We start from the raw sequence: 26,224 nt of genomic DNA, 5'->3' as shown, positions 1-26,224 counted from the left end.
TTATTACATACAACATAACGCTCATCTTTAGTTTCAGTCATTTCATTTGATGTTTGTGCTCAAATCATGGCAAAATGCATCTTCATGTATACAGTAGCCTATGGTTCAGTGTGAAAATAGTATTTACCTCAGTCTCAGACAGACAAGAAGCTTCTGGATCAGTGTATCTGCATTGCCAGAAAGTGACCACACCACTTGTTGTGTCCTTATTATTGGCTCCATACAAAAACATTAAGCATCAAACCTATACAATTCAAGTTTCAGTAAATATCCAACAGTTTGCATATGCGTTGCCTATGAACATGTCCTAACCTTGGCCTTCTGCTCATATTAACTGAATATTTATGTTTTTTCATTGCACTTTTATATAGACCAACATACATATTAGTTCTTTTATATTTAGTTTCACTTGTTCAAGACTGCACATATAGCATTTTAAGCATCACTGCTATTTTTGGAATATCCTCTTAGCATTATCATCTGCAGAAACGTAATCCCTTCATCTCTCTTTCATGTGTTGTTGCCGGGCTAATTTAGGAGCATTCAAATAACTTTTACGTTGCATTATCCTAATACCTGGATTACATTGTCCTAATCCCGGCATGTATTGTTTCAAAGGAGACCAACGTTTCTCTCGTGGAGGGAATAGGCTGGAAGAAAGTGTCTTCAGGTTATTTCATTTTGTTATATTTATTTAAAAAATGTAATCAAGTTCTATTGGTAGCAATGCTCACTTTGTAAAGAATCTATAAACGTGTATACATTTTTCTCTGTGACAGATCTTTTCAAGAATATAAAAGAAGAGAAAAGACAAGAGACAGTTTAAAATGTTTAATTAAACATCCAGGGAGGCCGGCCATGTACGTAAAAACAAACACTTAAACTTAGATTGTATTGAATCTGCTTGTGACAACTGTGAGAAATTATTAATTGTTCACAAAGACAAACAAGCCGACATGAAAAAAAGAGCGTGGACATATCTCTTTTTGCAGTATTCCTCAACTGTAGGGACTCCAATATATCATACCCTTTATTCAATCGCTGTACACATTTCATACCTTGCTACTGGCATCGCAGGATAGGCTCAGGTTAGAGAGCTTAACATCAGACAAGAAGAACAAGTTATCATTGAGTAATGATTTATGGACTTAAGCATGATGTTTATGATCTGAATCTGTGGTGCGCTGCTAACAAACATTCACATTAACTTGATTTCTCTGCACAGTAAATGTACTGATCGTAACTTTTTAAAGTGTGACTGTTGCCTTGTAGAAGTAAATATCATCACATAGGCTCCAGTGTAGGGAATATGAATGCCTGCTGAATAAAACACATTATTTGCACCTCAACCTTCTCCTCATACCGTTGATCGTAATCAATAGTTTCCATTTAAAAAGTAAACATTTCTTGTCAAATAATTCTGTGAATACATGATCCCCCCCCCCCCCCCCTAACATTTTATAAATACGAATTCCGCTCAAAAGCAGCAACCCCCACCACAACTGTGCTTTTGAAGTCAGCACCAGTGTTAGCTGCAGAATAAATTAACAATAAATAAAATACACAAGAACATGTAGACATCATGGCAGGGTAAGATTATCTCGTCTGCATTTCCCTGTACTATCTACTACACTGGAATTACTTTAAAACATATCTCATAGTGTTGGAAAAGTTTGAACAACAAGTACAGCAGGAGAAGCAAAGACTGCGGAGAGAAATAGGCAACCCACGTGGAAAACAGGCGGTAAGGAAAGCTCTGACATAAGCATGGGTCCAAAAAACAAGGCCAAAAAAAAGGAGCAATCTTGTAGAAAAGGACAAAAGGCTGAAGTTGGCTTCCTGTTTGAGAGTTATGCCTTATGGGGTTACATTTTTCAGCCAATTCCCCATTGTGACATTACTGAAAGTTGTGAAACTTGGGGTATACGTCATGCTAAAAGCGTTTAACGGTTATAACCATGTTCTATTGGCGAAGACAGTACAAAACAGCAAAAAGTGGGATTGTATTAGCTGCTCTCCATCTGTATTATATTTTAAATCAGAAGGAGATACAAAAAGAAATTCTAGACTTGATTAATAGAGACTGTTTTAAGCCACTTTTCAAATGAGTACAACCTTTTTTTCATCAAACATGGACTAGAATCTAGATCAACATGGAGACTTGGAAATGTCATTGCTTTTGCTACAAAGAAGTGTAGTTTCGAAAACACTCTTAAATGTGTCAAACCTGTTCTTAATGAACATGAAATCTCTCAAAACTGTTTAAAACATGACCCAAATTGATTTTAACACTATAAATCAGCAATGAAATTGCCTTCTACATTTCTTGCAATTGGTATAATGGTACTCAAAATCTATGTGTGTTCTATCCACAATAAGACATTCACAATGTTTTTTGGAACCCGTTACATAACTTTAAACAGAGAATTGGTCGAAAAACTTTCATTTTCTTTTTTGAATATTCAAATGAGAAGCCAACTTCAGGACCTTGAAAAAAAGCACAACAATTAAGGAATGCCATCCTTCCTCTGGCAGCACTGTGAGGGTGGCACACTCCAGTCATACACATAGGACAGTCGAAGTTTGACTTCCTCCTTGCAGAGCTTGCCGTCACGCTGCAGAGTCTGGTGTTTTTCCAACATGTCCTCCAAGCTCTGCTTATGTGTCACCAAGTATTTGTTGTTGCAACCACGCGATTTATACTCTGTGTCAAAGCGTGGGTCATGCGTCCGCCGAACATCCACTGGTGCCAGCCAGGCGCCGAGGGACACATCCTCACTCTGCCACGTCTTAAAGTAGCCCCCGTTAAGGTGCACAAAACGTACCAGGTCCGCCGACAGGATGTAGCCCCCACCCAGTGCGTAGGGCAGGTAGTAGTCACACAGCTCCCAAAAGCTTTCCCGCCACTTTCCAGCAGTTTTCACTCGCCCTCTCCCCGAGAAGAAGCCCCAATATAACCTGTTGGGCTCCTTCCCCTTCAGCTCCTCCTTAAGGAGGTCCAAGCGAGCAAATGTGTCATCATCTGCTTTGAGAACAAACTTGAACTCCACATTCTGGTCTAGCCAGGAGTACATGTGCAGCAGCTTGAGTGTTAAGTTCTCATAAGAATCTCGCAATTCAGGCAGCAAGAGCAAGTCTTTGTGCCGCCCTTGCTCTGTGTTAAGGTTCTGAAGGTCCTCGCTGGGAAGACCCTGAGTTCCCACCACAAACCTGGCCAGAACGTCAGAGTCCCGCTTGGCCAGCCAGGTGCTGCGGATGATGCTCCTCCGCTCTGTGTACTTAGGTCCGGTCGTGATGAGGACCACGAGGAACACTGACAAGTGTTTGGATGTGGAAGTGGGGTCATACTGCTCTGGACGGGATTGTAAAGAATTGGCACGAGGGGCCAGGCCTGGAGGATCCTGGTGTCCCTGTGTGAGGGTTTCTGAGGTACATTTGGCCAAGAAGACCAGCACTACTGCAAAGCTGCACACAGTGCCGATGACCAAGGCTGTCTTGTGGCGGCACAGTAGACGTATCAGGTTCATGGTGCTGAGTCAGGGGTAGAAAAACACAAAAATAAATAAGCGTTAATGTAATTCAAAATATCAGTTAATCACAACCCCCAACGTTTTTGCAAGCACAATCAAAAACTTGTATTAGTAGGCTTAAAGGGTAAATCACTGTGTTTTAACGTGTTTCTCATGCAGTTATTTATCACACAGCACTAAAACATTTGCCTCAGCTCATTTTGACGGCAGTGCAGACAGACACTACAGATGTAAACATTTATTAAAATATGTGTTATCTAATGTTATAGTAACAAAAGGCATTACATACATCATTGCACCTTCAATTCCTGTGTTATAAAATGTGGTATATGTTTCAATTTTTGCATTTCGTAAACCTCAGCTGCATCCGTCTGAATGACAAGCTTACCGTTAGTAGTTGAACTCTACGCTGCATACACATGTTACAGTAATGTTATAAGCAGTAACACATTAAACAGGAAGTGTTAGTTACCTTAGCTCTTTCAAAAGTACCTGTCCCGTGAACGATAGAGCCGCAGCGACCCACAGATGGTCGTTTTTGCAAGGCTAACGTTAGCTACCGAGATAAGACCCTCTGCGCACTTTCCGAGCTCACTCCATTGAATGCAAACACACACAGGCTGCTCATATTGGGCTAACCCGGTGAAAACAAACTAAAAAGAGTTTAGAGCCGTCGGTGAGACAGGTTACAACAAGCAGCTTAAATATTTCGCTGGCTGCGTTGAGTCCAGGTTGAGTCACGTATCGATGTATTCATTTTTTCTCTGTTTTAAGTTGTGTGGCAGTGACGAAGAGGAAACGGAAGTTAAGCCCCCTGTCAGAGGGGAATTATAATAACACAAAATAAACTCTTATATGGGATTTTTGTCTTGTTTTATTTATATAATTGTTGTTTTGTTAATATAATGAATTAAATATAACCTAAGAGAAAATTATCTAACTCTAATACTATCTTTTGACATATTTGCCAAGAACGATATGAACATTTTAATTACATATTTAAAAAAATAAATAAGACCATTGACCATCTCATGCACAATCTGAAAATAATTTGTCTAAAGGGAACATTTAGCAAAAATAAAGGGTGAGCAGTGTGAGGACAGCTGCTTACTGGAGCATGCGCAGTGTTTCCAGTGTTGCAGCGTCAAGTTAGAGCCAAAAGTAAACCGGATGCTAGATATGGATAGCTTCAAAAATAAAAGCACATTGAAATTGACTTGTTTTTAAGATAATCATAATAACCCTGCCAAGTTGCTTGATATGTTTGGTCTTCTTTGTTCGGAAGATATATTCACAACAAAACAAGCATGATATATTTGAATTAACATATCTAAATGCACAATGGTAATGATGTATAGTGATTTTCAAATACAATTCATTGTGTTCTTGTATGATGGGTTAGGCCTGTGATTCTAGATCTTAAAAATAACTCATAAATCCTTAATTTACAAGCGTGTAATTGTTTTTCTTCCAGCACTATGTAAGGTAAAAAAAGGTAAATCATTCTCATGGTTACCCTGACGTTCAAAATGGTTGAGGATATTATTGTGAAATATGCAAGCGGAAGTTGAATGTTTAACTGCGGGCGTGACGCTAACAGATCGCATTAGCTAGAAAAATAATGGCCTCATCGTAGTAAAATACTAGCATGTCGGCTTTATTTGACTTTACATTGAAGACGTCAACATAGCGGACCATGTAAGCTGTTATCTTGACATAGTTGTCCTTTACAGAATATATTTGTTTCATTACCTGGCCGGCAGCTCTGTAGCTTGGACGAGGACAGTGGAAAGCAATGACGCTCAGCAGGATCCGCCGACATCCTCTGACATGTCTAGTTTCGCTCGCCATCTTTCTGCTAATATTGAGTGTGCAGCTGGTGAGTGCAGCCTCTGAAAATGACCCCTACAAAATCCTGGGTGTCGGCAGGAGTGCAAGTCAAGCAGAAATCAAAAAGGCATACAAGACCCTCGCAAAGGAATGGTGAGTTACTGAAATGATGTCCCCTAACAGTAGGCCAGCTGCACCTATGGGCTGCAGCAGGTCCCTCAGGTTAACAGCTGCTTTACGGCTACACAGACATTATTACAGACATTTATGAGCCCCAGAAAAATATATCTATTGTGTTGGTGTGCACCTGAACTAGTTCTAATTAGCTTAACCTATCACCAGACAGTACACATGAGAGTTGTTTTTAACCCTCTATGACCCAGCCAGCACTGATATGATTGTATGCATTGCTTTTTGTTTAGGCATCCAGACAAGAACAAGAGCCCTGGAGCTGAGGACATGTTCATTAAGGTTTCAAAGTCATACGAGGTGGGTAAAAGTGAATCATTACATGTCATGTACTCTATATCATAGAAACTCATGCTGGAATCCATAATGACTATGTGGTTCATTCACTCTGTTTCACTTTCTATATCTAATTTTCTTGCTGTTGTTGTCACAGTCCTCTCATATGTGCTTTTCATTGTCTTTTGCACACAGATCCTGTCAAACGAGGAACGAAGGTCCAACTTCGACCGCTATGGGCAGACTGATGATAGCCAGCCATTCGGCCATTCACAGCATCAAGGTTTCCGCGGCTCTCACAACAGCTTCTACTTTGATGAGTCTTTTTTCCATTTCCCCAGGTACAGGTTCAGATTTGTATTGTCTAACATTGAAATAGTTGTCCCCTGTCTTTTATATAGACTGTCACGTGTTTGTGAAGACACTATTGTTAAAGAGAACCAAACTGGTAAACTTGAAGCCTAGCTTTTTATTCAAAGCATCAAATATGCTTTAAACCAATTTAGTTTGGTGTGACTTCTTTGTCACTGCTTTTGTCAAGGTAACAAGTATTTTCTTGTGTCTCTTCTGACAAAACATTTATTTCTCCACATTCCCATGACCTTGTTTCTAAACATTTATTTCCCTGCAAGCTGCTCTGTCCACATTTCCACGTGGTTTCAATTAGTCTCCTCCTTCTGTTTGCTTTGGTTATTAATTATTTTATAAAAGACAAACAGCTATCGTCCTAGATCCAAAACTTTTAATTGAAGCGGTTATTGTACTCATCCTAGATTTAGCTAATGAATTGAACAACTGATAAATCAACATAATAGGGATCATCTGCTCGCTCTAACTTCTCAAAAGTGATGATGTGCTAGCTAATCGCCATTTCATGCCATTGTGAAAGGAATACCTTTTGCAATTGTTGCCTGTTAATAATAAATTAAGCCATTATTAACAAAATATCACATTGATCTCTTCTTAGCTAGGAGTGAAATTTGATGAAGTAAAAGTTGAAATAATTGTTAGTTGCAGATGTTGGTTGAGACTTAAAGGAGAAAAGCAGCAGTCTGTTGGCCTAATAAAGACAAGTCTCACTGTCTTGCCTCCTCCAGGTCCAGGGACTTTGCAGACAGCAAGTACCTGCTTCATCACGCGCAGTTTAACAGCGACGTCCTCCCAGACAGTTACAAGAGGCCGTACCTGATCAAAGTGACCTCTGAGTGGTGCTTTGCATGCATCCACATTGAGCCTGTGTGGAAGGAGGCGGTGCAGGAGCTGGAGCCTCTGGGTAAGTCTGCTGTCACTCCCATCAGTCCGCCCACTGTTCAGGAAGATGCTTGGTTCCTCTAAAAGCATCAGCTCTAATGTTTGCTCAGTGGCAGGCCATTAGATAAATGTGTTTTCAAGTGTTAAGATGCTTTACTGGGAGCCAACACCTTGATTAATTATTTATGTGGGTTCATTTAGTTTTTGTTGCCTAATGGAACAAAGAGTAAAGCCAAGGGAAGGATTTAACCAGATGTAAGAATTGTCTGGCACTGGAGATGATTTTCTAAGTTATTTAGGTGATTCTGCTAATTAGATATACAGTTTCCTGTTCCCTACAGACTTCATCTCATTTGTGGTCTTTAATGGTCAAATGCCCTGCCCTAGAAAAAATATCCTGCACATTAATGTTCCCAATGCTCTTCACTATGCAAAAGTCACCAGTCTAAACCAGTTGAGTTTTTATTCAGTGAAGATGAATGTTTTAAGATTTATGAAACTAAGCTCAGTACACAATTCTATTTCCAGATTTTCTTGCTACGAGTGTTTTTTCTGTGGGTTTGTCATAATAAGCCACATCTCTTACATGAAACAGTAATTCTACCCATTGTTTATATTAAGTTATTGACAAATGCATCCCATGTATATCTCAGATGCAATGCCTAAGTACAAAATCCCCCTTCAGAGCGATAAGAAAACTTGTTTCAAAGTCTTTCTGCTCAGGTTTTGTCATTTGCTGTTGTATGGATGCACAGATTCAGCGAGATGCTAAAAACAGACTTACTGCATTCATCTTTTATGGACCCTTTCCATTAGGCAGCCCCTCACTTATTTCAAAGACTCAAGTACAAATCCAACAGCTTGAAGTTGTCTGGGTCTGTGTTTCTTTACTGCACCGTTTTAAATCCCTATTTGAACAGCATCCAGTGTGATTTTGCTGAAATATTGGTGCATTTACCGAGACATTTTTCTAAACATAAATGATCTTAAAGACCATGAGTCTGTGGTTGTACGTTCTGTTTTCATCGTTGAAAATCACTGGATATCGTGGTGTGAAATGAGTTTCATGCAGCATTACCCCTTCATTGGGACAACACTTCCTCTACTGTATCAGTTGCAATAGCAGTCTATTTTTGCTTTTACACCAGGTGTTGGCATTGGTATCGTGGACCTGGGTTACGAGCGTCGCCTGGCCAACCAGCTGGGAGCCCACCGCGCCCCCTCCATCATTGGGCTGGTGAACGGCAGGGTGACCTTCTTCCATCAGGCTGTGATACGGGAGCACCTGCGACAGTTCATTGACGACCTGCTGCCCCATAAACTGGTGGAAAAGGTAAACGCAACAGATGTAAAAATACTGCTTCATATATGTACCCTCAGATTAGTTAAGCCAGATACCAGGCATTTTGTTTCTTAGTTTATGCGACGGATTAGGCCTTTTGAATCTCTGCCATGACAGTATTTTACAGAGAAAATGTATGTTTTTAAATAAGGCCTAAATGTCTGCCACTGTGGGCCTGGGTCTGTCTGCAAGTTCTTATATATCTCAACCTGATTTTTTCCCGATTCCTAAATCGTTCTAGGCCTGATTATGTAAACATATATTTACAAGTGAAGTTTCTCAAAATGTGAAGTGGTGCACTGTTTTACAATTGAGCAAAAATACAATGTTTAACTAATTGCCCTTGTTCCCCCAGATCACAGACAACAACTACATTGCTTTTCTGGATAGCTGGCGTGTGGAAAATAAGCCCAGCGTTATTTTGTTTGACCAAGTTCCTGTGGTTCCTCTACTCTATAAAGTAAGCAATGCATTGATGCACACACACACACACACACACACACACACACACACACACACACACACACACACACACACACACACACACACACACACACACACACACACACACACACACACACACACACACACACACACACACACACACACACACACACACACACACACACACACACACACACACACACACACACACACACACACACACACACACACACACACACACACACACACACACACACACACACACACACACACACACACACACACACACACACACACACACACACACACACACACACACACACACTAAATACTACATTTTATTTACAAGGTTGATGTTGTGGTGTGGCTTCCACCAGTACAAAAGACAGCAGATATATTAAACTCCAGCACCAACTATAGAGCCATCTGTGGGAACAGCTCTTTCTCATGTTTCTGTTCACTAAGAACTCTTTTCATCTATTACATTCATATACTCTGGAAATATTGTTTGAATGACTTAATATGAATAAAAGTGTAAACGGAGAAAGGGAATAATTCCGGGCCAATTATTGGAACAGTGTGAACCAATCAGATGTCTTCTTTTCACATTCCTCTACAATTCGATATATATTTGTATCCTACAGTTAACAGCCTTTGCCTACAAAGACTATGTGCGCTTCGGGTACGTGGACCAGGGGGAGAAACACAACAATCGGCTCCTGCGGCAGTTCAACATCAACACGTACGCCCCCACCATGCTGCTGTTTAAAGAGGATACTGAGAAGCCTGTTGATATCATCCAGGTACAAAAATAAAGAAGTGAACGAATTGGCTGACCATTTTTGTCAATCTGCATTATACTAGTTCTTGCTCTGCACCCTTCACACCTCCTCACTTTCTCTCCTTCAGGCCAGAGGGATGAAGCGACAGATCATGGAGGAGTTTGTCTCCAACAACAAGTTCCTGCAGGTTCCACGGCTGGTCAACCAGCAGCTTTTTGATGAGCTGTGCCCTGTCAAGCAGTTCCACCGACGGAGGAAGTAAGATTTATTTATGTATTTTATATGTTAATGAGCAGGATCTTAAGCCTTTGGACCTGTATTTAATACCTCTCCTACATTGTTATATCGTTGTATGAATTGTTGTAGAAAGGAAAGGAAAAAGCCAAGCCCAGAATTCGAATTTCAAACATCACAAGAAGCAAAACAGAATTGTCAGACAGGCATTACAGCGGGTGTCACTGAACCGAAACGTTGTGTCTTTAGTCTATTTGCAGCAAGTGAATTGACTGTGAATGTTTTGCAGGTACTGTGTGCTGCTGATCACGGGGGAGGACCAAGCCTTCCTAACAGGCAATAAAGCCTTCCTGGACTTTGCATCGGTCAACAAAAAAGACGTGCTGCGGTTTGCATACGTCTACCAGCGGCAGCAGCAGCCTCTCTGCCAGGCACTGCTCCATAATCAGGCTGCACTCTCACCCCAGGTCAGCGGCACAAACGCATACAAAGTGCACACGCATGCATCATTGACATGCTGGTCTCGTATGCAAAGATGCAAAAAAATCTCCTCATAATCAAATGCATGACGCAAAGGAAGAAAATGTGTCTTTCAGTTCATTGAGGACAACGCGTGCTTGCTGTAAAACGTTCTATATCCAGCGTATCCAGAATTGGATATGTGTCAGATTACCGATATGTTCACCCTGAGACTGTATACAGTGAAAGTGATTTATTTTGCCCGCTGACAGGTGGTGATTCTCGAGAGGCGGAGCCAAGCCGGTAAGGTCATGTACCGCTCTGTGAGTGGTGGATGGAACGGCAGCGAGGAAGATAAGTACCGCCTCCACGAACAGCTGGAGATCCTTCAGAAGGACCCCACCTATCTGAGCTCAGACGCCACCCTGCCAGAACTCAACAACGAGATGGCCCCCGTAAGTTTCTGCAGACACACACACACACACACACACACACACACACACACACACACACACACACACACACACACACACACACACACACACACACACACACACACACCACACACACACACACACACACACACACACACACACACACACACACACACACACCCCTTTAGCATTGGACTGGAGATGCTGACAGTGATGAATACAACTACAGGGTATCTTTGTGGGTTAATGGAATTGTTTTCTGTTTAATTTCCCCAGATGTTTATCATTCAGTGGATGAATGCTGCCTCTGATTACGTCCTTCAAGTATATGATGACCTTCTCTACTCAAACTGGTAAGACAATGCTGCCATAACATGTACACATTTAGGGTGTCCTGTCATAGCCGCGATGCACCTTTTCTTGTGGAAAAGATGACGGGAAGCCTACGAGTGTTAATGGTTGATATGGGCTGCTGTGTGTTTTCTCCTACTTGTTTGGTTAATTACATATTCTCTCCTCAAGGCGAGAGATGATGCCCATCCTGTCGCTGATCTTCTCAGCTCTCTTCATTCTTTTCGGCACCGTCATCATTCAGGCCTTCAGGTGAGAGTGCACCATGACTCTTTTTTTGTATTCATTTGAGCATTTGACTTGCAATTCCTTTCATTACAAATATCCTGTACATAACTTGTCGACTAAATCTGCAATCGATGGATCTTTATCTTATTTTCTTCTAATTCTGCTTGATTATTAGTGGTTTTGACTTCTGTTGAGTCCAATACCTGCTGGATATCATTTCCCTAAGAGTCAGAGCTGCTGGTGTTCACACTAATGATTTCCTTTTTTGATTTTCAGTGAGCCAGGTGAGAGCACACCCCGGAAACCAAAGCCAAAGGAGCAAACGCAGTCCGAGGAAGAAGCATCGAGTAGAGCCAGTACTTCAAGGTAATGTAATGAGAGGGAATACGAGATAGACACAGAATACAACAGATAGCGGATACTTACTTACTCACAATACAACTTATAACTGGTAACTAAGGAAAACATTAAATGTCAGAGCGATGTTTCTAAACCTTATTTTTCAGTTAATATATCTTGCTGGCAGGACCCTAGCGTGTCTGAGCCAAACTCCTCTCGATAAACATAACCTTAAAGGGACAATTCAGCTCGACATTCGATGTACGTATTATTCCTCTTATGGAGTGTCATGGCCTGGCTCTTGACCATAACAAAGAACCCGGAAAGGACACGATATAAGGAAAGATATTTATTAAAATAAACTCAACTTAACTATGGGATGCGTTAATCAGTAAGATCAGTAGTGTAGGTGTGGGTGTGGGTGTGGGAACATGGTGTGGTGCAAGGTCTTGAATGCCAAACTAAGATGAAGGTAAACGCATAAATAAGGTAGCTGCTCTCCAAACAAATCCTCCAACAGAGAGAGCGAACAAGACTCTGACCGTTTCTCAATGTCGAGTAGAGCTGCTGCAGAGCCACTATTTCAAGTATACTACGTCATCGAGTGGCGCCGAATGCTGGGCATTTAACATGCATTTAAACTGTCCTTCGGCGCCACTCGATGACGTAGTATACTCAAAATAGTGGCTCTGCAGCAGGTTTACTCGACATTGAGAAACGGCCTCTAGCTCGGGCCTTTCACTCCTCAGCAACCGGCGGTCAGGTGCCCTCAATCAGTGCTGATACGGATGAAGGGAGATTGTTAAAGACACACACACACACACACACACACACACACACACACACACACACACACACACACACACACACACACACACACACACACACACACACACACACACACACACACACACACACACACACACACACACACACACACACACACACACACACACACACACACACACACACACACAACAGGGGAGAGTAAAGCAGCAGCCGTCACAGTAGTTGTATCGGTGTAGATAAAGAAGCTTCTTCGGCTAAATTGTAAACGCTTTAATAGACAAACATGACATCTAGTTTAGATTGTTTTCTTTTTCCTCCCTGTATTCTTCCCTCACTCCTTCTTTCTCATTGGCCGCTGCAGCCGTCCTCCTAAGAAGGACTTTGTGGAAGTGACGGAGCTGACGGACATCACGTACATCAGCAACCTGGTGAAGCTGAGGCCCGGCCACATCAACGTTGTACTGGTGCTCACCAACGCCTCTAAGAATGCCCTGCTCAGGAAATATGCCAAGGAGGTTTTTTCTTTCTCTGGGTAAGTCTCCTCACTACAGTTTTCAAGTTTCTGTTATTCTTAGTTTATTCATTTAAAAAAAAAAAAGAAGGAATTCTTCCAAATGCAGTCTGTAAATGAGCACTGAATGTAGTTAACTATAAATGTTGTGTCTACTTGTCTTACCGATGTTTAAGTAACTTGCCTTTTAAATAATGGAACTAAGTGTATATATTGATTGAATAAGAAACGTGTCCACTAAGGTGCCAATATTGCATATTTTTCACTTGATCCAGTTAATAATCCTAAACCCCTCTGCCACTCCAGGACTCAGACGCTCCACTTCTCCTTCCTTAACGGTGATAAGCACCGCCACTGGATGCCATCGCTCCTTCACTCGACATCTGACACCATGCCGAGTCATTCGGACGAGGATGAGGAGTCTCCAGACTACGCCGGCCACGTCCTGGCCCTCAACGGCCACAAGAAATACTTTTGCCTCTTTAGACCCGTCTTCACCGGAGACGATCCCAACGACTCGGCGTCTGACACCTCGTCCTCTGAGAGCAGGAGGAAGTCCCGGTCCAGGTCCAGGTCCAGCTCCCACTCTCGGTCCAGGTCCCATTCCAGGGAGGATGGGGTACCCAAGAGGGGCTCAAACAGGGCCACCACCATAGAAGTGCACCACAAGCTGGACAGACTGGGACTATGGATGGAGAGGCTGATGGAGGGGACCCTCCCCCGGTTACAGGTCACCGCATGGCCCTCTCTTGGCGAAACCAATAACTCCTCCGCAGAGAGCTGAGTTTAAATTTACAAAGGTGGAATGGTAGCGCACACACGCCGGATGAGGGTCTTCAGCAAGAAAACTGCAGAACAATGTTGCAGTTTTCAAATCATATTTTAGGTTCTGTTTGGCAAAAGTATGTCATAAAACTAAGCTGTTGCGAGCTTTTTACAGACGGTTTTATTTGATCTGCTAAACAGTTTGAAGCAGATCAAAATGTATGGTTTAGAGAGAGTAGTGTGCTACCACAAACCTTTAACACGCGCATGAGGCAAAGGTTAAGAGTTCGCTGCATGATGCGGCTTCATGTCTTAAGTACAAGGCAAAAGGAGGGAAAAGAAGAGACTCGATAGGAAAAATCAATACCTGTTACACACACACATACACACACACACACACACACACACACACACCACACACACCTTACTCGGAAGCCTCATGGTACAAGCTAGCTGTGTGTGTGTCCATGTATGTATGTGACACATTAACTTCGGTTCCTAGTGTTTTCCCCCCTCTTTTCTCCTCTCGTCTCCTCTCGTCTCCATACATTCATTAGATAAAAATCTAGCAGTTTGGAATTAGTGCAATTATTTTTGCTCTGCTTTGTATCTTTGGACAGCAAGAGCCTCTAAAACTTGACACGAGCCTGACCACATCGTCTATCATGAGTATTTACTTCTGACAGTAGGTGGAAGCAGGTTAATACGAATAGAGGCTTGGACACTAAGCCTGATGCACTGAATTAATAAATATATTTTTTGTTTGTTTTTTTTACTTTTAACACCTTTTTCAGTTGAGTTTATTGTTGATTTATCAATTGCTGTTGTTGATCTGACAGAAACATTTTTAATTCCAAGCATTAAGACATAGAGAATAGAGCATTGTTAGCAGCAATAATTACGTAGTCACATAATACTATCTACATTTCATCTACCAAAAGAGCTTATAATTAAAAACATATTTTATTCCTGATGATTTCTGCTCAGAGCCACGTTGCCATGTCCTGCTGCTGTTTTATGGATTTCATATTTAACATGCTGTCTGCCAAGTTTGAATTCTGATAAAGTTGTATATGAATTTGGGTGAGTAGTACCCAAAATTAAATCTGCCTTTTTGTCTTTTAGCTGTTTTAACTTTGGGCTGGTTTTACCTTTTTTAATAAAAAATCTCTCTGAATCAGGGGGCAATGATAAATCTCATCTTATTATACTTGCCCTTTTTAAGGCTGTGCCCTTAAACCACTGTAAATGTCAATGCATGGAATATGTAGACTTAATATCACGAACAATTGTTAAGTGAATTTGCACTGGCAGTGAACACCTCACCCTGTCTCTCTCCCCCTTTTACTCTGTAATTTAACAACTTGCTGCTAAACAAATAATATTTGCAGTGCACTGTAACTCATCTTTTCCCTCTTGTATGTCCTTTGACCTTCATTTGTGTGTATATCCATCTGTAAGAAATTAAGTGTAAATTATTAAAAGAAATGCCTTTAAAACATTTTATTTATTAAAATGTGTGGATATGATACATAATGTTGCTTAATTCTTCTTCATATTAAGAAATGTTGGTATCTACAGCAAGGCAGCATTAAGTAACCAAGGCACAATGGATTCTCCAGATACTAGATTGTATAATAATATTACAGAATACATTAGGTAACTTTTAATCATTTGACTTGACATAATTAGCTCATACTAAAAGAACAAATATTTTCCATAAATATAACTACTGCTACACATTAATACATTTTCAGCAGCATGTGCATTATACATGTCTTTGTGTTTTGTACGACAAAACAGGCTCACACTGTTTAAGGAGATGAAAACACTTTCTTCATGTCCAGCTCCTCGGGGCCGAAGGAGACGGGCAGCAGCTCGTCCACGGTCATCTTCCGGTGAGAGCCGTCGGGCTTTGACAGGTACACATCACAGTTTAAACCAAACTGAAGGAAATGGCAAAAAAGAAAATATTAAAAGTTGTCTGATTCCATCACAAAGCCTCCCTTCTTTATGGTGTTTTGTGCGTATGGTCATGACTAAAAACCCAGATGTTTTACCTCTCTAATGAATTGCCTGCAGCCCCCACATGGCGAGATGAACTGGTCCTTTAGGTCACTGCAAAGAACATATGAGGACACGAAGAAGTTAGGAAATGAAACTCCGGGAAATGTTTTATTGTTGAAATTAAGCACCTTTTAGCCTGATGCTCATTTCAAAATGTCTCAGTGTGATGACTCTACTATGAAACTTCACAATGCCTCTCATGTTGATCTGTTCTGGTTTTCCCGCTTTAGCTCTAAACATGTCCCACATTCAAAAACTAACACTCCTTTATGTTATACATCTTCTATTTTGAATTTCAAATGCCTAATGATGTAAATAATTCATAGTATTTATTCATGTTCCTTTTCAGATATAAAGTACAATTTATGATTTCATATTTTTATCATAATTTGAATTTGATTCTATTCTATATTTAGGCTTCTTCTTTTTGTACTTGCATTTATTTTTAATCTCATTTTTATCTTACTAGGCTTGTTATGCACTAATACACCAAAGCAAACTCGTGAAAACGTATCTAGCATTAAACGTGATTCTCTGACTTGAATCCACCTTGCATCACTTGTCAGTCAATCAACCATATGCATCAGACAGACTTGTTTTGTGTTAAGCAATAAGGAAAGTTTAATGACGTGCAAAGACAAAGTGAGGAATGGTTTGATAAAACAGGAATGCTGACTGAGAGGGTTCAAACTTGACATGCAGGAAATGCCCATATTACTTAGGAGTGGAAATTACCTGGCAATTGCAATTGCCTTGAAACTTCTGTAGCCTTCAGAAACCGCTTTTGAGATAGCATTCCTTTCAGCACACACACCCAAGTTGTAGCATGCATTCTCTACATTGCAACCTGCCAGGGACACAATTACACTCATTAGTTAGTTTATGAGCAGTGGTGTACAATAACTAAGTAGATTTACTCAAGTACTGACAGTTTTTAAATACAAATTTGAGGCACTTGTACTTGGAGTATTTCTATTTAATGATACTTCATACTTCTACCCCACTACAACTCAGAGGTAAATATTGTACTTTTACTCCACTACAGTAGCTTTAGTTACTTTGCAGATATAGATGAATGATAAAAAATATCAACACTTACATTTAGTTACACCTGGAGTTAATTCACAAGCTACCCTGCAGCATACAAAGTCATTCAAACTAGCTGCACCTTTACCAGCTTTGATAACACTTTAATGATCAATGATTACAATCAAAACATTAAATATATATTATTCTTGAATGGATCACTCTGCATAATGAGTACTTTAACTGTTGTTACTTGAAGTATATTTTGATGCTAATACTTTTTCTTGACTAACATTTTGAATGCAGGACTTGTAACAGAGTATTCCTACACTCTTGTACTTATCCTTAAGAACAAGATCTGAGTACTTCTTCAACCTCTGAACAAAATGTCAAAGTAATAAAAAGAGGCTCTGTTTACTTATTCTATCTGGTTCAAACTGTTAACAGGTCATTGCACTCAAATCTGTTTGCTAACTATTTGCCCCCCAGACATTTCTGCTTGTGTTAATGTGACTGTTTAAGCCAGGGGTGTCAAACTCAAGGCCCGGGGGCCAAATCCGGCCCGCAAACTCATTTTCTGTGGCCCGCAAGAGCTTGCAAAGAATATAATACGTTTATTATACGGTTACATGCCGCTTTACAGAAGCACATTGCCCATAAACTACATATTCCACGATGCATCTTGTTTTGCGCACTGAAGAGACTTGCAATTATTTTCCCTAGACTTCTGCTTTCAGACGTAGTTAATTATTACCATATCTGATAATAATCCAATGCAGGGGCAATAATGTAATATAATACATTATTTTATATATATTATATATATTTATATATGTATTTTTATATAGTCTTAAAGTTACAACTGGCCCTTTGAGTGCAACCCTAATGCTAATGTAGCCCGCGGTGAAATTGAGTATGACACCCCTGGTTTAAGCTTGAACTAGAACAGCAACATGAACAGGAGAGTTGTGTCTTTGCCTCATTGTTGACAATCATTTGACCGTCCCTGTCAGTAAGTGCAATGCTGCAGACGCAAGAGACGCGAGGTCAAAAGGTCACCTTATCTCATGGGAAAGAGTGGTTGATACTTATTCAACCAATGGGAATGGTTTAGACTCATCCTAGTAATGACGGGCTTCTGCTGGGAGACATGTTAAAATATAACCTTTCCACAGACTGACTGTTGTCCAGTAATAATTAACAGTGCTGCAAATTGAAACTGATACTAACTGAAACATCTTGTGGTTTTAATAAAGTTCTGTTTCAACACCAAAGCAGAAGAAACTCAAACACCAGCTACATCTGATTGGTCTGATAAGACATTTTAGACTTTTACAACACATCCAGATATATTATATTCTTTAAAGTCTACTTGCTGATAATGGCAAATATTAGTATTAGGGGAAACAATTTTGAATGCAGATTTCACTGTTAAAACTCAACAGTCGTTTAATTCAACTGGAATTCTTCATGTCAAATATCAACTCTAAACAAGCAATCCAAAGGCCAACTTGTACCTTACCTCTAAAAACAGTGTTGTCCATGGTCAGGAGGGCAGCTCCCACTCTGAACTTGCTGTAGGGACAGTACGCATGCTGCTTGGCCTCCTGAGACTGTTGGATCAGCTTCTCTATTGCTTCTTGAGACAAGTGTCTGGAGCCTTGGTCGTTAATATGCGTCACAGTGCTGCTGGACTTGACTTGGTCCATGATTGCCCTAGGGTTTTTGAGTGAGTCAGTGAGTCTATTGTGGCTCAGCTTTAAATGGCAATGGGACAGAGGGAAGGGGGAGAGGGAGTGGTCCAACCAATCAATGGCTAGCTGGCTAGGATGGCAACATGCTGTCATAGAGTCAATGGGAGGTGGTTTTGTTGTTGACACATTATGTGCAAACATGACAATCAAGTCAAGTCGTCTGTACATCAAATTACTATTAATATGTGTTCCTATACGTGTTTTAGATGACCAATAACAGAGTAGACCATTTGAGAAAATATGTGCCTTTATTGTTAAGTCCAGCTTCTATTAGAGTCAAATGGACCAAAATGACCCCTGAAATGATCGCCATGACCCTGTGACATGGATTGAAATCATTAATGGAGAGCACTACAAACACTGTAGCATACAGCAACAGCTCTAATATAAAAAGTGCATTTAGTTGTAGTAGTTTCTGTCAGACGTTTATTTCATAACAACCTTAGTCTTATCGCTCAGGTGATATTCACCTAATGATAAAAAACAAACATTCATACTCATGTGGTGTATGTTACAGATCTTTTTTCAGCCAACGTATTTATGTTTTTATAAAAGCAATGTATTAAAGACAACAACAAATGTCCATGAAGGATCCATGGTCCATCCGTTCTTCATCACAGGAGAGTCTTAGGTAAGCTGGTTATCGACAGTCTTATTATCTGTTCTGGGTGACCCAGTTGATCCATCCGAGGTAGTTACTGACCTTGGTGTAGACGCCAGGGTAGTAAGAATAGGCACAGCCAATGCCCCAAGACACAATGCCCTCAAGGTTACCGTTACAAACCATAGGTCCTCCTGAGTCACCCTGAGGATGAACAAGAGTCAAAAGTTACACGTTTTCAAATCAAAAAAGGCTTGTTTCCTTGTTCCTGCCTGTGCTGAAAAGGTGTTCATGTTTTCTTACTAAATGGTTGGTGTAAAAAGCCTTGAAAACGGCACTAATCAATATGCATCAATGTATATAGATCATAGGACTATGAGGGATGTGAAAAGGGTTAGTTATAGTGAAGAGTCAAGAGAAAGACCACCCAAGTCTGCATGTTACCCCAGCAACACACGTTCTTCTTTTTCTAGCCTGCAAACCCGCTCTTGATTTCAGAAACGTCCGAAAAAGCTCTAAAAACCCAAACAAGAAGTTCCCAGCACCAAAGCGCATGCAGATAATATGTGTGGTTAGCAGCTAGTGAACATAATGGGACAATTAGCTGCTTAAGATCCAGATTATTATTTTACAAAACCAGAGCTACAGGAAGAGTTATTAATGCCTAATATTAGACTTAAAGCTATAAAGGCGGCTGTAACCGAATCAGAAAAGTGAATAACTATCATAACAATGAATTGTTCTTTGCTGTCCTTCAATTTGTGAGTCATAACAGCAATCTGTGTTTTGTTTTACATGTTGGTGGTGGGTCTGGTATTGTAGTGAATACTTTTGAAGTACAATTCACCATAATGTGACATCTAATCTTCACAGTACATGATTAACATTTAATTTGGTTTAAACTCAAAATATTGCATAACATTTAGTAATGTTCAGTATTACATGATCACACGCACGTTTCAATTCAGATCGTTAAAGGGACATACACATACAATTCATGTTATAGTTATCATGTATACATCACTTCAGGGGACATTACATTGACTTACATGCATTTCCTAGAGACTTATCCTAACCTTAACCATAACCAACACATGCCTAACCCTAACCCTTAACCCTAACCCTAACCCTAATCCTAAACCTAACCAAGTCTTCACCCTCAAATTAATGATTCCCCTCATGGGGACCTCCATTTTGTCCCCATAAGGGAAGCCAGTCCCCACACGTGACAAACAGATTTAGGTCCCCACAAGTATAGTAATGCTAGACCACACACACACGCACGCACGCACGCACGCACGCACGCACGCACGCACGCACGCACGCACGCACGCACGCACGCACGCACGCACACACACACACACACACACACACACACACACACACACACACACACACACACACACACACACACACACACACACACTCACTCACTCACACACCATTATGTCTCACCTGACAGGAGTCTTTCCCCCCGGAGTAAGATCCAGCACAGATCATGTTTTCTGTGATCCTGAAGTAGTAGTAGTACCAGCAGTTTCTAAACATGTCCACATCCACAGACCTCAGTTCAGGTGACAGGCTGTAGCTGTTGAGCGAGGTCACGCCCCAGCCGCTGACTGTGCAGCGGGCGCGGTCGGCCAGGGGCAGTGAGTCCGGCTCAGGCAAAGAGACCAGCCCGACCCAGGAGTTTAGGACAGCTGGACGGTCCAACTGAGCCACAGAGAACATATCCTTCAGTCAGTCAACATAGAAAGCTCATGCTGACAAAGCATTGCACCTTTCCATTTCACATAAAAATGTAAGTAAAGAAGGTTGTTGCTTTTCTAAATTACACTCATGTAGTGTATGTTACTGATCTTTTTTCAGCCAATGTATTTATGTTTATATAAAAGTAATGTATTAAAGACAACAAAACATTTCAATGAAGGATCCAAGGTCCATCCGTTCAAAACTTCATCAAAGTAGAGTGATGGTTTGATGTTTGATGTTGCACAGCAATTGCATACAAACACTGTATGAAACTGAATACATTGAATGTGGTGCACGAAAAGGATAAATAAGAACATCAATGTGAAGCTAATTGTTAATGAAAGGTTCAATGTAGCTGCGTTTCAAAAAGGTTTCTAGTTTAAAAGTGCTCCAGTGCACTGGGGATTCAGTTGGATTGAAAGCGACCAATATTTGAATGATAAGCAAATTAATTAGTATTAGTACTATTCCACTCAGTCAATACTGAGTGGAATAGTAGTCACCAAAAGAGCATGTCCACTGTGTCATAGGCTGAGTGATGAGGTTACACATATCACTCAGCCTGTGAAAAATGAGTGGTGAAAGTAACATTTACTCAAGTACTGTTTAGTTTCAAGTACCGGCACATCTTTGAGGTACTTGTACTCTTCTTAAATATGACTTTATACTTCTACTTTTACCTTTTTCTCATTGACCTCTATAGCTGCTAGTTATTATCAATAATATCCTATTAAAGCATTATCAGCATCTAAAACAGAACGAACAAACTCCTTTGACTAATTGTTTTATAGTTATATGTTTTAATATATAGAAAGTAAGAAAATACAGCAGCTATCAGTTCAGATTAAAATGTATTTCGTAAAATCAATGTTTTCATAATTGTAGTATCGCTATCCTGCTTTGTTCTTTCTTGTTTCAAAATAAATCCATTTTTCTTATCACTTTTATTCCTCATGCAACATAAAATCAGTGATAATAAACTAAATGGAAAGCACAAAACATCTTAATATGTTGACCTCCACTGGTTGACTACTCCGTTTTAAATCTATCTCTTGTATTTTATTTTTTATTTGTTTTGTTGTTTGTTTTGCTTGTCCTTGTTTGTCTACCCTCCCTCATACTGTCAAGCATTTTTGAGTTCCAGAAAAGCGCGATATAAATGTTATTTATTATTATTATTATTATTATTATTGAATGTAATGTAAGGACTTGTAGTGCTACTTGGTATATAGAATTGGGTCACTGACTCACTAATGTCAGTCAGTAACCAAATCAGTGTCTAAAATCTGTAAGATCTTATTAAAACACAATCTTCTTCAATCGTCCCTCACCTTAATCAGCATGATGTCATTGTCAAACGTCCAGTGTTGGTACATGTAGTGCCGAATGACTAAGGCGACGCTGAACCTCTGCTCAGTACCTTCCTCTGTGTTGAAGCTGTGCTCCCCCAGGACCACTTGGATCATGTGGCTCCTGAACGAACAAAGAAGAAGGCAAAGGAGAATACTTTTTGTTTTGGTGCTTATTTTGCAACGACAGATTAGAAAATCTAACACTACTTTCAAAGTTAAATAGACCTCTCTAATATTTGTTCAACACAGCTTTTAGGTTTGAATGCAAGGTGCAGCATGTGCTTCAAGATATTCAAGTACTACGTCACCCACAGTATTAAAATGTGTACATCACTTACCCGATGTTACTTTGAATTCTTGACTAAATAAATAACGTTAATTTCCAAATCTTGATGGATTGAAGTACATTGGGTCCACATTTAACTATAGCAACATCACATCAAATCATAAACTAACAAACTCTCACACAGTGTAATACCGTGTATATCTTAGAAGCCCATAAAACCCAACAAAACAGTTGTTGCTTATTTTTGCAGTGTAGTAATAATATTTGATATCACTGGGTCACATGACATAGAAGCTATTAAACAAATCAAGATGTTTAAAAATCATATTGGTATAAATACATATTCATTAATATAAAATGTAATTAAATTAATTATTTTTTTTGCATGACGTATATGCAATTATATATATATGTATATGCAATAAGCCATTAACAAATGTGTCACATAATACATATTTAATTTGTACTATAGGCACGTAAGCATTTAGTTATTGAAAAATATTATAATTAATTAATGGTCTCTATGTGATTCTTTGTTAAACTTGGAGGTATGCAACACAGAAAAAACGTAAACATTTATTTTAATTAAATATTTAATGTAAACAGATTTCACATAATTGTATTAGGTAAGTTGAAAGCAACACTATTAAGTTTAAATATAGGTAATATATTTAGTTTCAACTAACCTAATACAGTAATGTGACATTTGTTGACATAACACTTTTAATTAAAGTCAACGTTTCAGTTTTTTCAGTGAATAATTCAGTGTAACAAGGGGTAAGTCATTGATGTATAAAGTGTCATCTTTCCATTGTGCACAAGCATTCTGGTATCTGGAGTGTAACACTGCAGTAACTTACGGTCTCCAGCAGTGGGCAGCAGATACCACCCACTGCAGGTTGATGAGGGTGCCTCCACAGAAGTGGTGGTTCATGAACATCAGGGAGGCCTGAAACGGGATGGAGTTGGGTCGTACCACATCACCACCGATGATCCTCTGCCCATACACACCTGAGAGAAGAGGAGGGGATCAGTCACACAGAGTCAGAGGTTTCATCATGTAACTTGAAGGCACCTATTATGCAAAATCCAAATGTTCATGTATTTTATACATAAACATGTGTCCCCTCTGTGGAAAGAGATTCTGAAAGTTTCAGGAAAAAAGATTCGCTAACTTTTTGTCCTGATCCATTTATATAAAAATCTGTCTGAAAATGAGCTGATCAGATTTTGGCCACTTTATGATGTCATAAAGATGTTCTGGCTTGTGTAACCATTAGCCAATCACCAACCAAGGTCCCCCCCCCCACACCTTATCACCTGAATATCCTCCTAGAGCACCATTGTGTTCTTTTTAACCAAATGTCTCTCAGAGGGGCACGGGGAGGGGCTCCTTATTTTCATCTAAAGTAACAGAGTATCAGCACTTTTGAAACAGGGCTGAAACAGAGGGGATTATGGGATGCTGCAATGGGTGATCTGTTGGGTATTTCGAGCTAAACACTTCAAAGACATGTTTTGTATATATCTGAGACCTATAATATATTGATGAAAAACAGTATAATAGGGGACCTTTAAGATAAGTCTACAGCTTTTCACTCATTCACTAATTGTATATGAAGTATGTGTGAGTTAGAAGTTAAGTGTGCATTGTAAAGTATTCTTCGATGTCTCACCTCCTTCAGCAAGCAAAAGGAGCAGTGGGAGGTAAAAAAAAGATGGAGCCCGGTTCATCTTAGTTGCTGCAAAAAAACAAAAAAACAACAGAGATGGTCAGTACAGGCCATAAACTGGTAATAAAGAACAAGAGTGTTCACTCCTTGGCAGCTGAGGTTTGTGTAGGACAAATAAATGTAGGTCTTGCCGCTCACCAAATATCCAGAAATGATCAACAACCTTTGAGTTTGTAGGTGGGTTACACGTTATAATCAGAGTGAATATATAAGTTAGGAAACAACAGGGTTAACTACTTCTTAGTTACTCAGTTGAAGGTACTTTTTCAATGTATTCATTGGAACTCCAGTCAATAATCATTCAAATAACAACGATATTCATTTAACATAAAATCTAGAAAGCTGTCTCACCTTAAAAGTAAATAATCCACACACCGACACACACACTATTCTCCTACCGTGACATACAGTAAAGCTTGAGAACTCTCAGGCCTCTTTTATACTGTAGCCATGCCTCTCACTCTCATATTCCCTGCCATTGTCTGCCATATTTCTAAGTGTCTCTCACACACACAACAGTCTGACCTAGTACGTTTTTTTTTCTAAACAGCGGTCTTCTCTTTTATCACGCTTCTCATCCTAAGGCTTTTGTTTTCCCAGATTCAGCCTATTGTCCAGCAGTGGAGAAAAAGTCAATCTTTGTAAGGATGAAACCCAGCCAGCCACAGCAAAGGTAGAATACACTCAACAGACATGTCATTGGTGTATTCAATGATGTTACAAGATGCAGGACAAATGCAATCTGAGGATAATATATTCTCCCTAGTGCACTATCAACCTGACACGTAGCAGGACACAACTGCGGTTAGTCTTTATCTGAACAAAGAAAAACGTTTTGTCAGAGAACCTTCTTAATTGGACTTATTTAAACATGTCTTCTGTAGGCCTACTTCAGTTTTCCTTCGGGGGACAACATAAAACAATTGAAGCAAATAAAGCCAAATCTGTGCTAAAGCCTTGACCGTTGTTCACGCTGATACGTCTCAAACTCCTGTCTGCAGTGTCATTCCTCCTATCTCACAGACTTTTCCATCTCCCCCAGGTGTTTCTCTCATTTACTTTTTTTCCCCTTCTTAGTTCCAACACACAGGGTTGTTTGGTTTGTAACTCATAGCCTCCATGCAGCCTTTTTTCCAAAGGTGTCATTCCAGCTGTTTGGGTGAAAGGTGATAGTGGCATCGCACTCCCTCAGGTGCAGTACTGAGATGACAGAGGAGGCCTTTGCGTGTGTGTGTTTGTGCATGGAGAAGTACTTGTTGCCGAATATTGTCAGTCAGAAATGTAGTTGAGAGAGGTGTATGTTTAAAACAATCGGACATGAATGTGTTTCTAGCTAATTAAGAACATTACATTCCCACAACTGCTAAATGTGGTAGATAATATGTACCTTTGTTTAAGAAAAGTATTGCAATTTCTGATGGTTCACAAATGAATATGTTCACATAGTTACATACAACCTTAGCTCACACCCAGGAAGACACATTTTGGAAGAAAAACATATTTACTTACCGAAAAGTTTGACTCTCACCTCACCACTCTCACATCTGTCAATTCAGTATGGAGTTAACGGTTAGATCATTTGTTGTATTTGTATTACACTACACTTGTGGGTTTCCTGGGTGTATTTGTGCTGCAACTATTTCCAGGCTATGGGAACGACTTTCAGAAAAAATGGGCAAATTATTCTTTATTCCTTCAAAATAGTGGTAATGTTTGTTTACATAGCACATTTTCAAGAACAGACAAAGTGCTTCAGAATAAAAGACAAACCCAATAGATAGCAGATGCAATATAAAAGTAAAGAACAAAATACAGATACAAGTAAATAAAAACATAAAAAGGCTCTATGAGAAACTTCTCCCTATTGCTGGATGATTTACAGACCTTGCTGTCAAAAGT

The 26,224-nt window shown here is 39.9% G+C and overlaps 4 protein-coding genes across 4 annotated transcripts in view; 1 reads left to right on the top strand and 3 right to left on the bottom strand.

Annotated features, from left to right (window-relative positions):
* Positions 1-816: 816 nt before the first annotated feature.
* b3galt6 (UDP-Gal:betaGal beta 1,3-galactosyltransferase polypeptide 6) lies at positions 817-4,308 on the bottom strand. The gene is made up of 2 exons (XM_034083809.1): positions 4,003-4,308; positions 817-3,531 (listed from the first exon to the last, which is right to left on the bottom strand). The coding sequence occupies exon 2, from the start codon at positions 3,525-3,527 to the stop codon at positions 2,508-2,510; it is 1,020 nt and encodes a 339-aa protein (XP_033939700.1). The 5' UTR covers positions 3,528-3,531; positions 4,003-4,308; the 3' UTR covers positions 817-2,507.
* Positions 4,309-5,127: 819 nt separating this feature from the next.
* LOC117447154 (dnaJ homolog subfamily C member 16-like) lies at positions 5,128-15,253 on the top strand. Its single transcript, XM_034083808.1, has 15 exons — positions 5,128-5,513; positions 5,783-5,849; positions 6,021-6,166; positions 6,923-7,098; positions 8,225-8,409; positions 8,774-8,878; positions 9,507-9,665; positions 9,772-9,902; positions 10,168-10,345; positions 10,610-10,792; positions 11,048-11,124; positions 11,294-11,374; positions 11,627-11,716; positions 12,840-13,010; positions 13,296-15,253. Exons 1-15 carry the CDS (start codon positions 5,326-5,328, stop codon positions 13,771-13,773), a joined length of 2,415 nt encoding a protein of 804 aa, XP_033939699.1. The 5' UTR covers positions 5,128-5,325; the 3' UTR covers positions 13,774-15,253.
* A 152-nt stretch (positions 15,254-15,405) lies between these two features.
* cdab (cytidine deaminase b) lies at positions 15,406-18,617 on the bottom strand. Its single transcript, XM_034083810.1, has 4 exons — positions 18,370-18,617; positions 16,557-16,668; positions 15,815-15,872; positions 15,406-15,700 (listed from the first exon to the last, which is right to left on the bottom strand). Exons 1-4 carry the CDS (start codon positions 18,554-18,556, stop codon positions 15,569-15,571), a joined length of 489 nt encoding a protein of 162 aa, XP_033939701.1. The 5' UTR covers positions 18,557-18,617; the 3' UTR covers positions 15,406-15,568.
* Positions 18,618-19,256: 639 nt separating this feature from the next.
* The window catches only part of LOC117446133 (trypsin-like), a 33,415-nt gene continuing 26,447 nt past the window's right edge, over positions 19,257-26,224 (bottom strand). Inside the window, exons 2-6 of the mRNA XM_034082141.2 lie at positions 24,269-24,334; positions 23,453-23,603; positions 22,286-22,427; positions 20,658-20,915; positions 19,257-19,406 (exon numbers count right to left, since the gene is read on the bottom strand). Coding sequence (XP_033938032.1) covers positions 19,257-19,406; positions 20,658-20,915; positions 22,286-22,427; positions 23,453-23,603; positions 24,269-24,326 — 759 coding nt within the window. The 5' untranslated portion in view covers positions 24,327-24,334. The remainder of the gene's footprint in view (positions 19,407-20,657; positions 20,916-22,285; positions 22,428-23,452; positions 23,604-24,268; positions 24,335-26,224) is intronic.

This window comes from Pseudochaenichthys georgianus, chromosome 5 (assembly GCF_902827115.2).
Source record: "Pseudochaenichthys georgianus chromosome 5, fPseGeo1.2, whole genome shotgun sequence".
In the NCBI taxonomy this organism is placed as follows: Eukaryota; Metazoa; Chordata; class Actinopteri; order Perciformes; family Channichthyidae; genus Pseudochaenichthys; species Pseudochaenichthys georgianus.
Note: the sequence above shows the minus strand (reverse complement) of the source record. Positions and strands in the feature narration are given on the sequence as shown.

What these genes read in the sequence shown, in the direction of transcription:
- b3galt6 (XM_034083809.1), bottom strand. Translation starts at nt 3,527, where the DNA reads ATGAACCTGATACGTCTACTGTGCCGCCACAAGACAGCCTTGGTCATC.
- LOC117447154 (XM_034083808.1), top strand. Translation starts at nt 5,326, where the DNA reads ATGACGCTCAGCAGGATCCGCCGACATCCTCTGACATGTCTAGTTTCG. An exon ending in AAGACCCTCGCAAAGGAATG is followed by an intron (nt 5,514 to 5,782) that starts GTGAGTTACTGA and finishes CTTTTTGTTTAG; the next exon opens with GCATCCAGACAAGAACAAGA. An exon ending in CCCATAAACTGGTGGAAAAG is followed by an intron (nt 8,410 to 8,773) that starts GTAAACGCAACA and finishes TTGTTCCCCCAG; the next exon opens with ATCACAGACAACAACTACAT.
- cdab (XM_034083810.1), bottom strand. Translation starts at nt 18,556, where the DNA reads ATGGACCAAGTCAAGTCCAGCAGCACTGTGACGCATATTAACGACCAA. An exon ending in AAGGCAATTGCAATTGCCAG is followed by an intron (nt 15,873 to 16,556) that starts GTAATTTCCACT and finishes TGTTCTTTGCAG; the next exon opens with TGACCTAAAGGACCAGTTCA. An exon ending in GCAGGCAATTCATTAGAGAG is followed by an intron (nt 15,701 to 15,814) that starts GTAAAACATCTG and finishes CATTTCCTTCAG; the next exon opens with TTTGGTTTAAACTGTGATGT.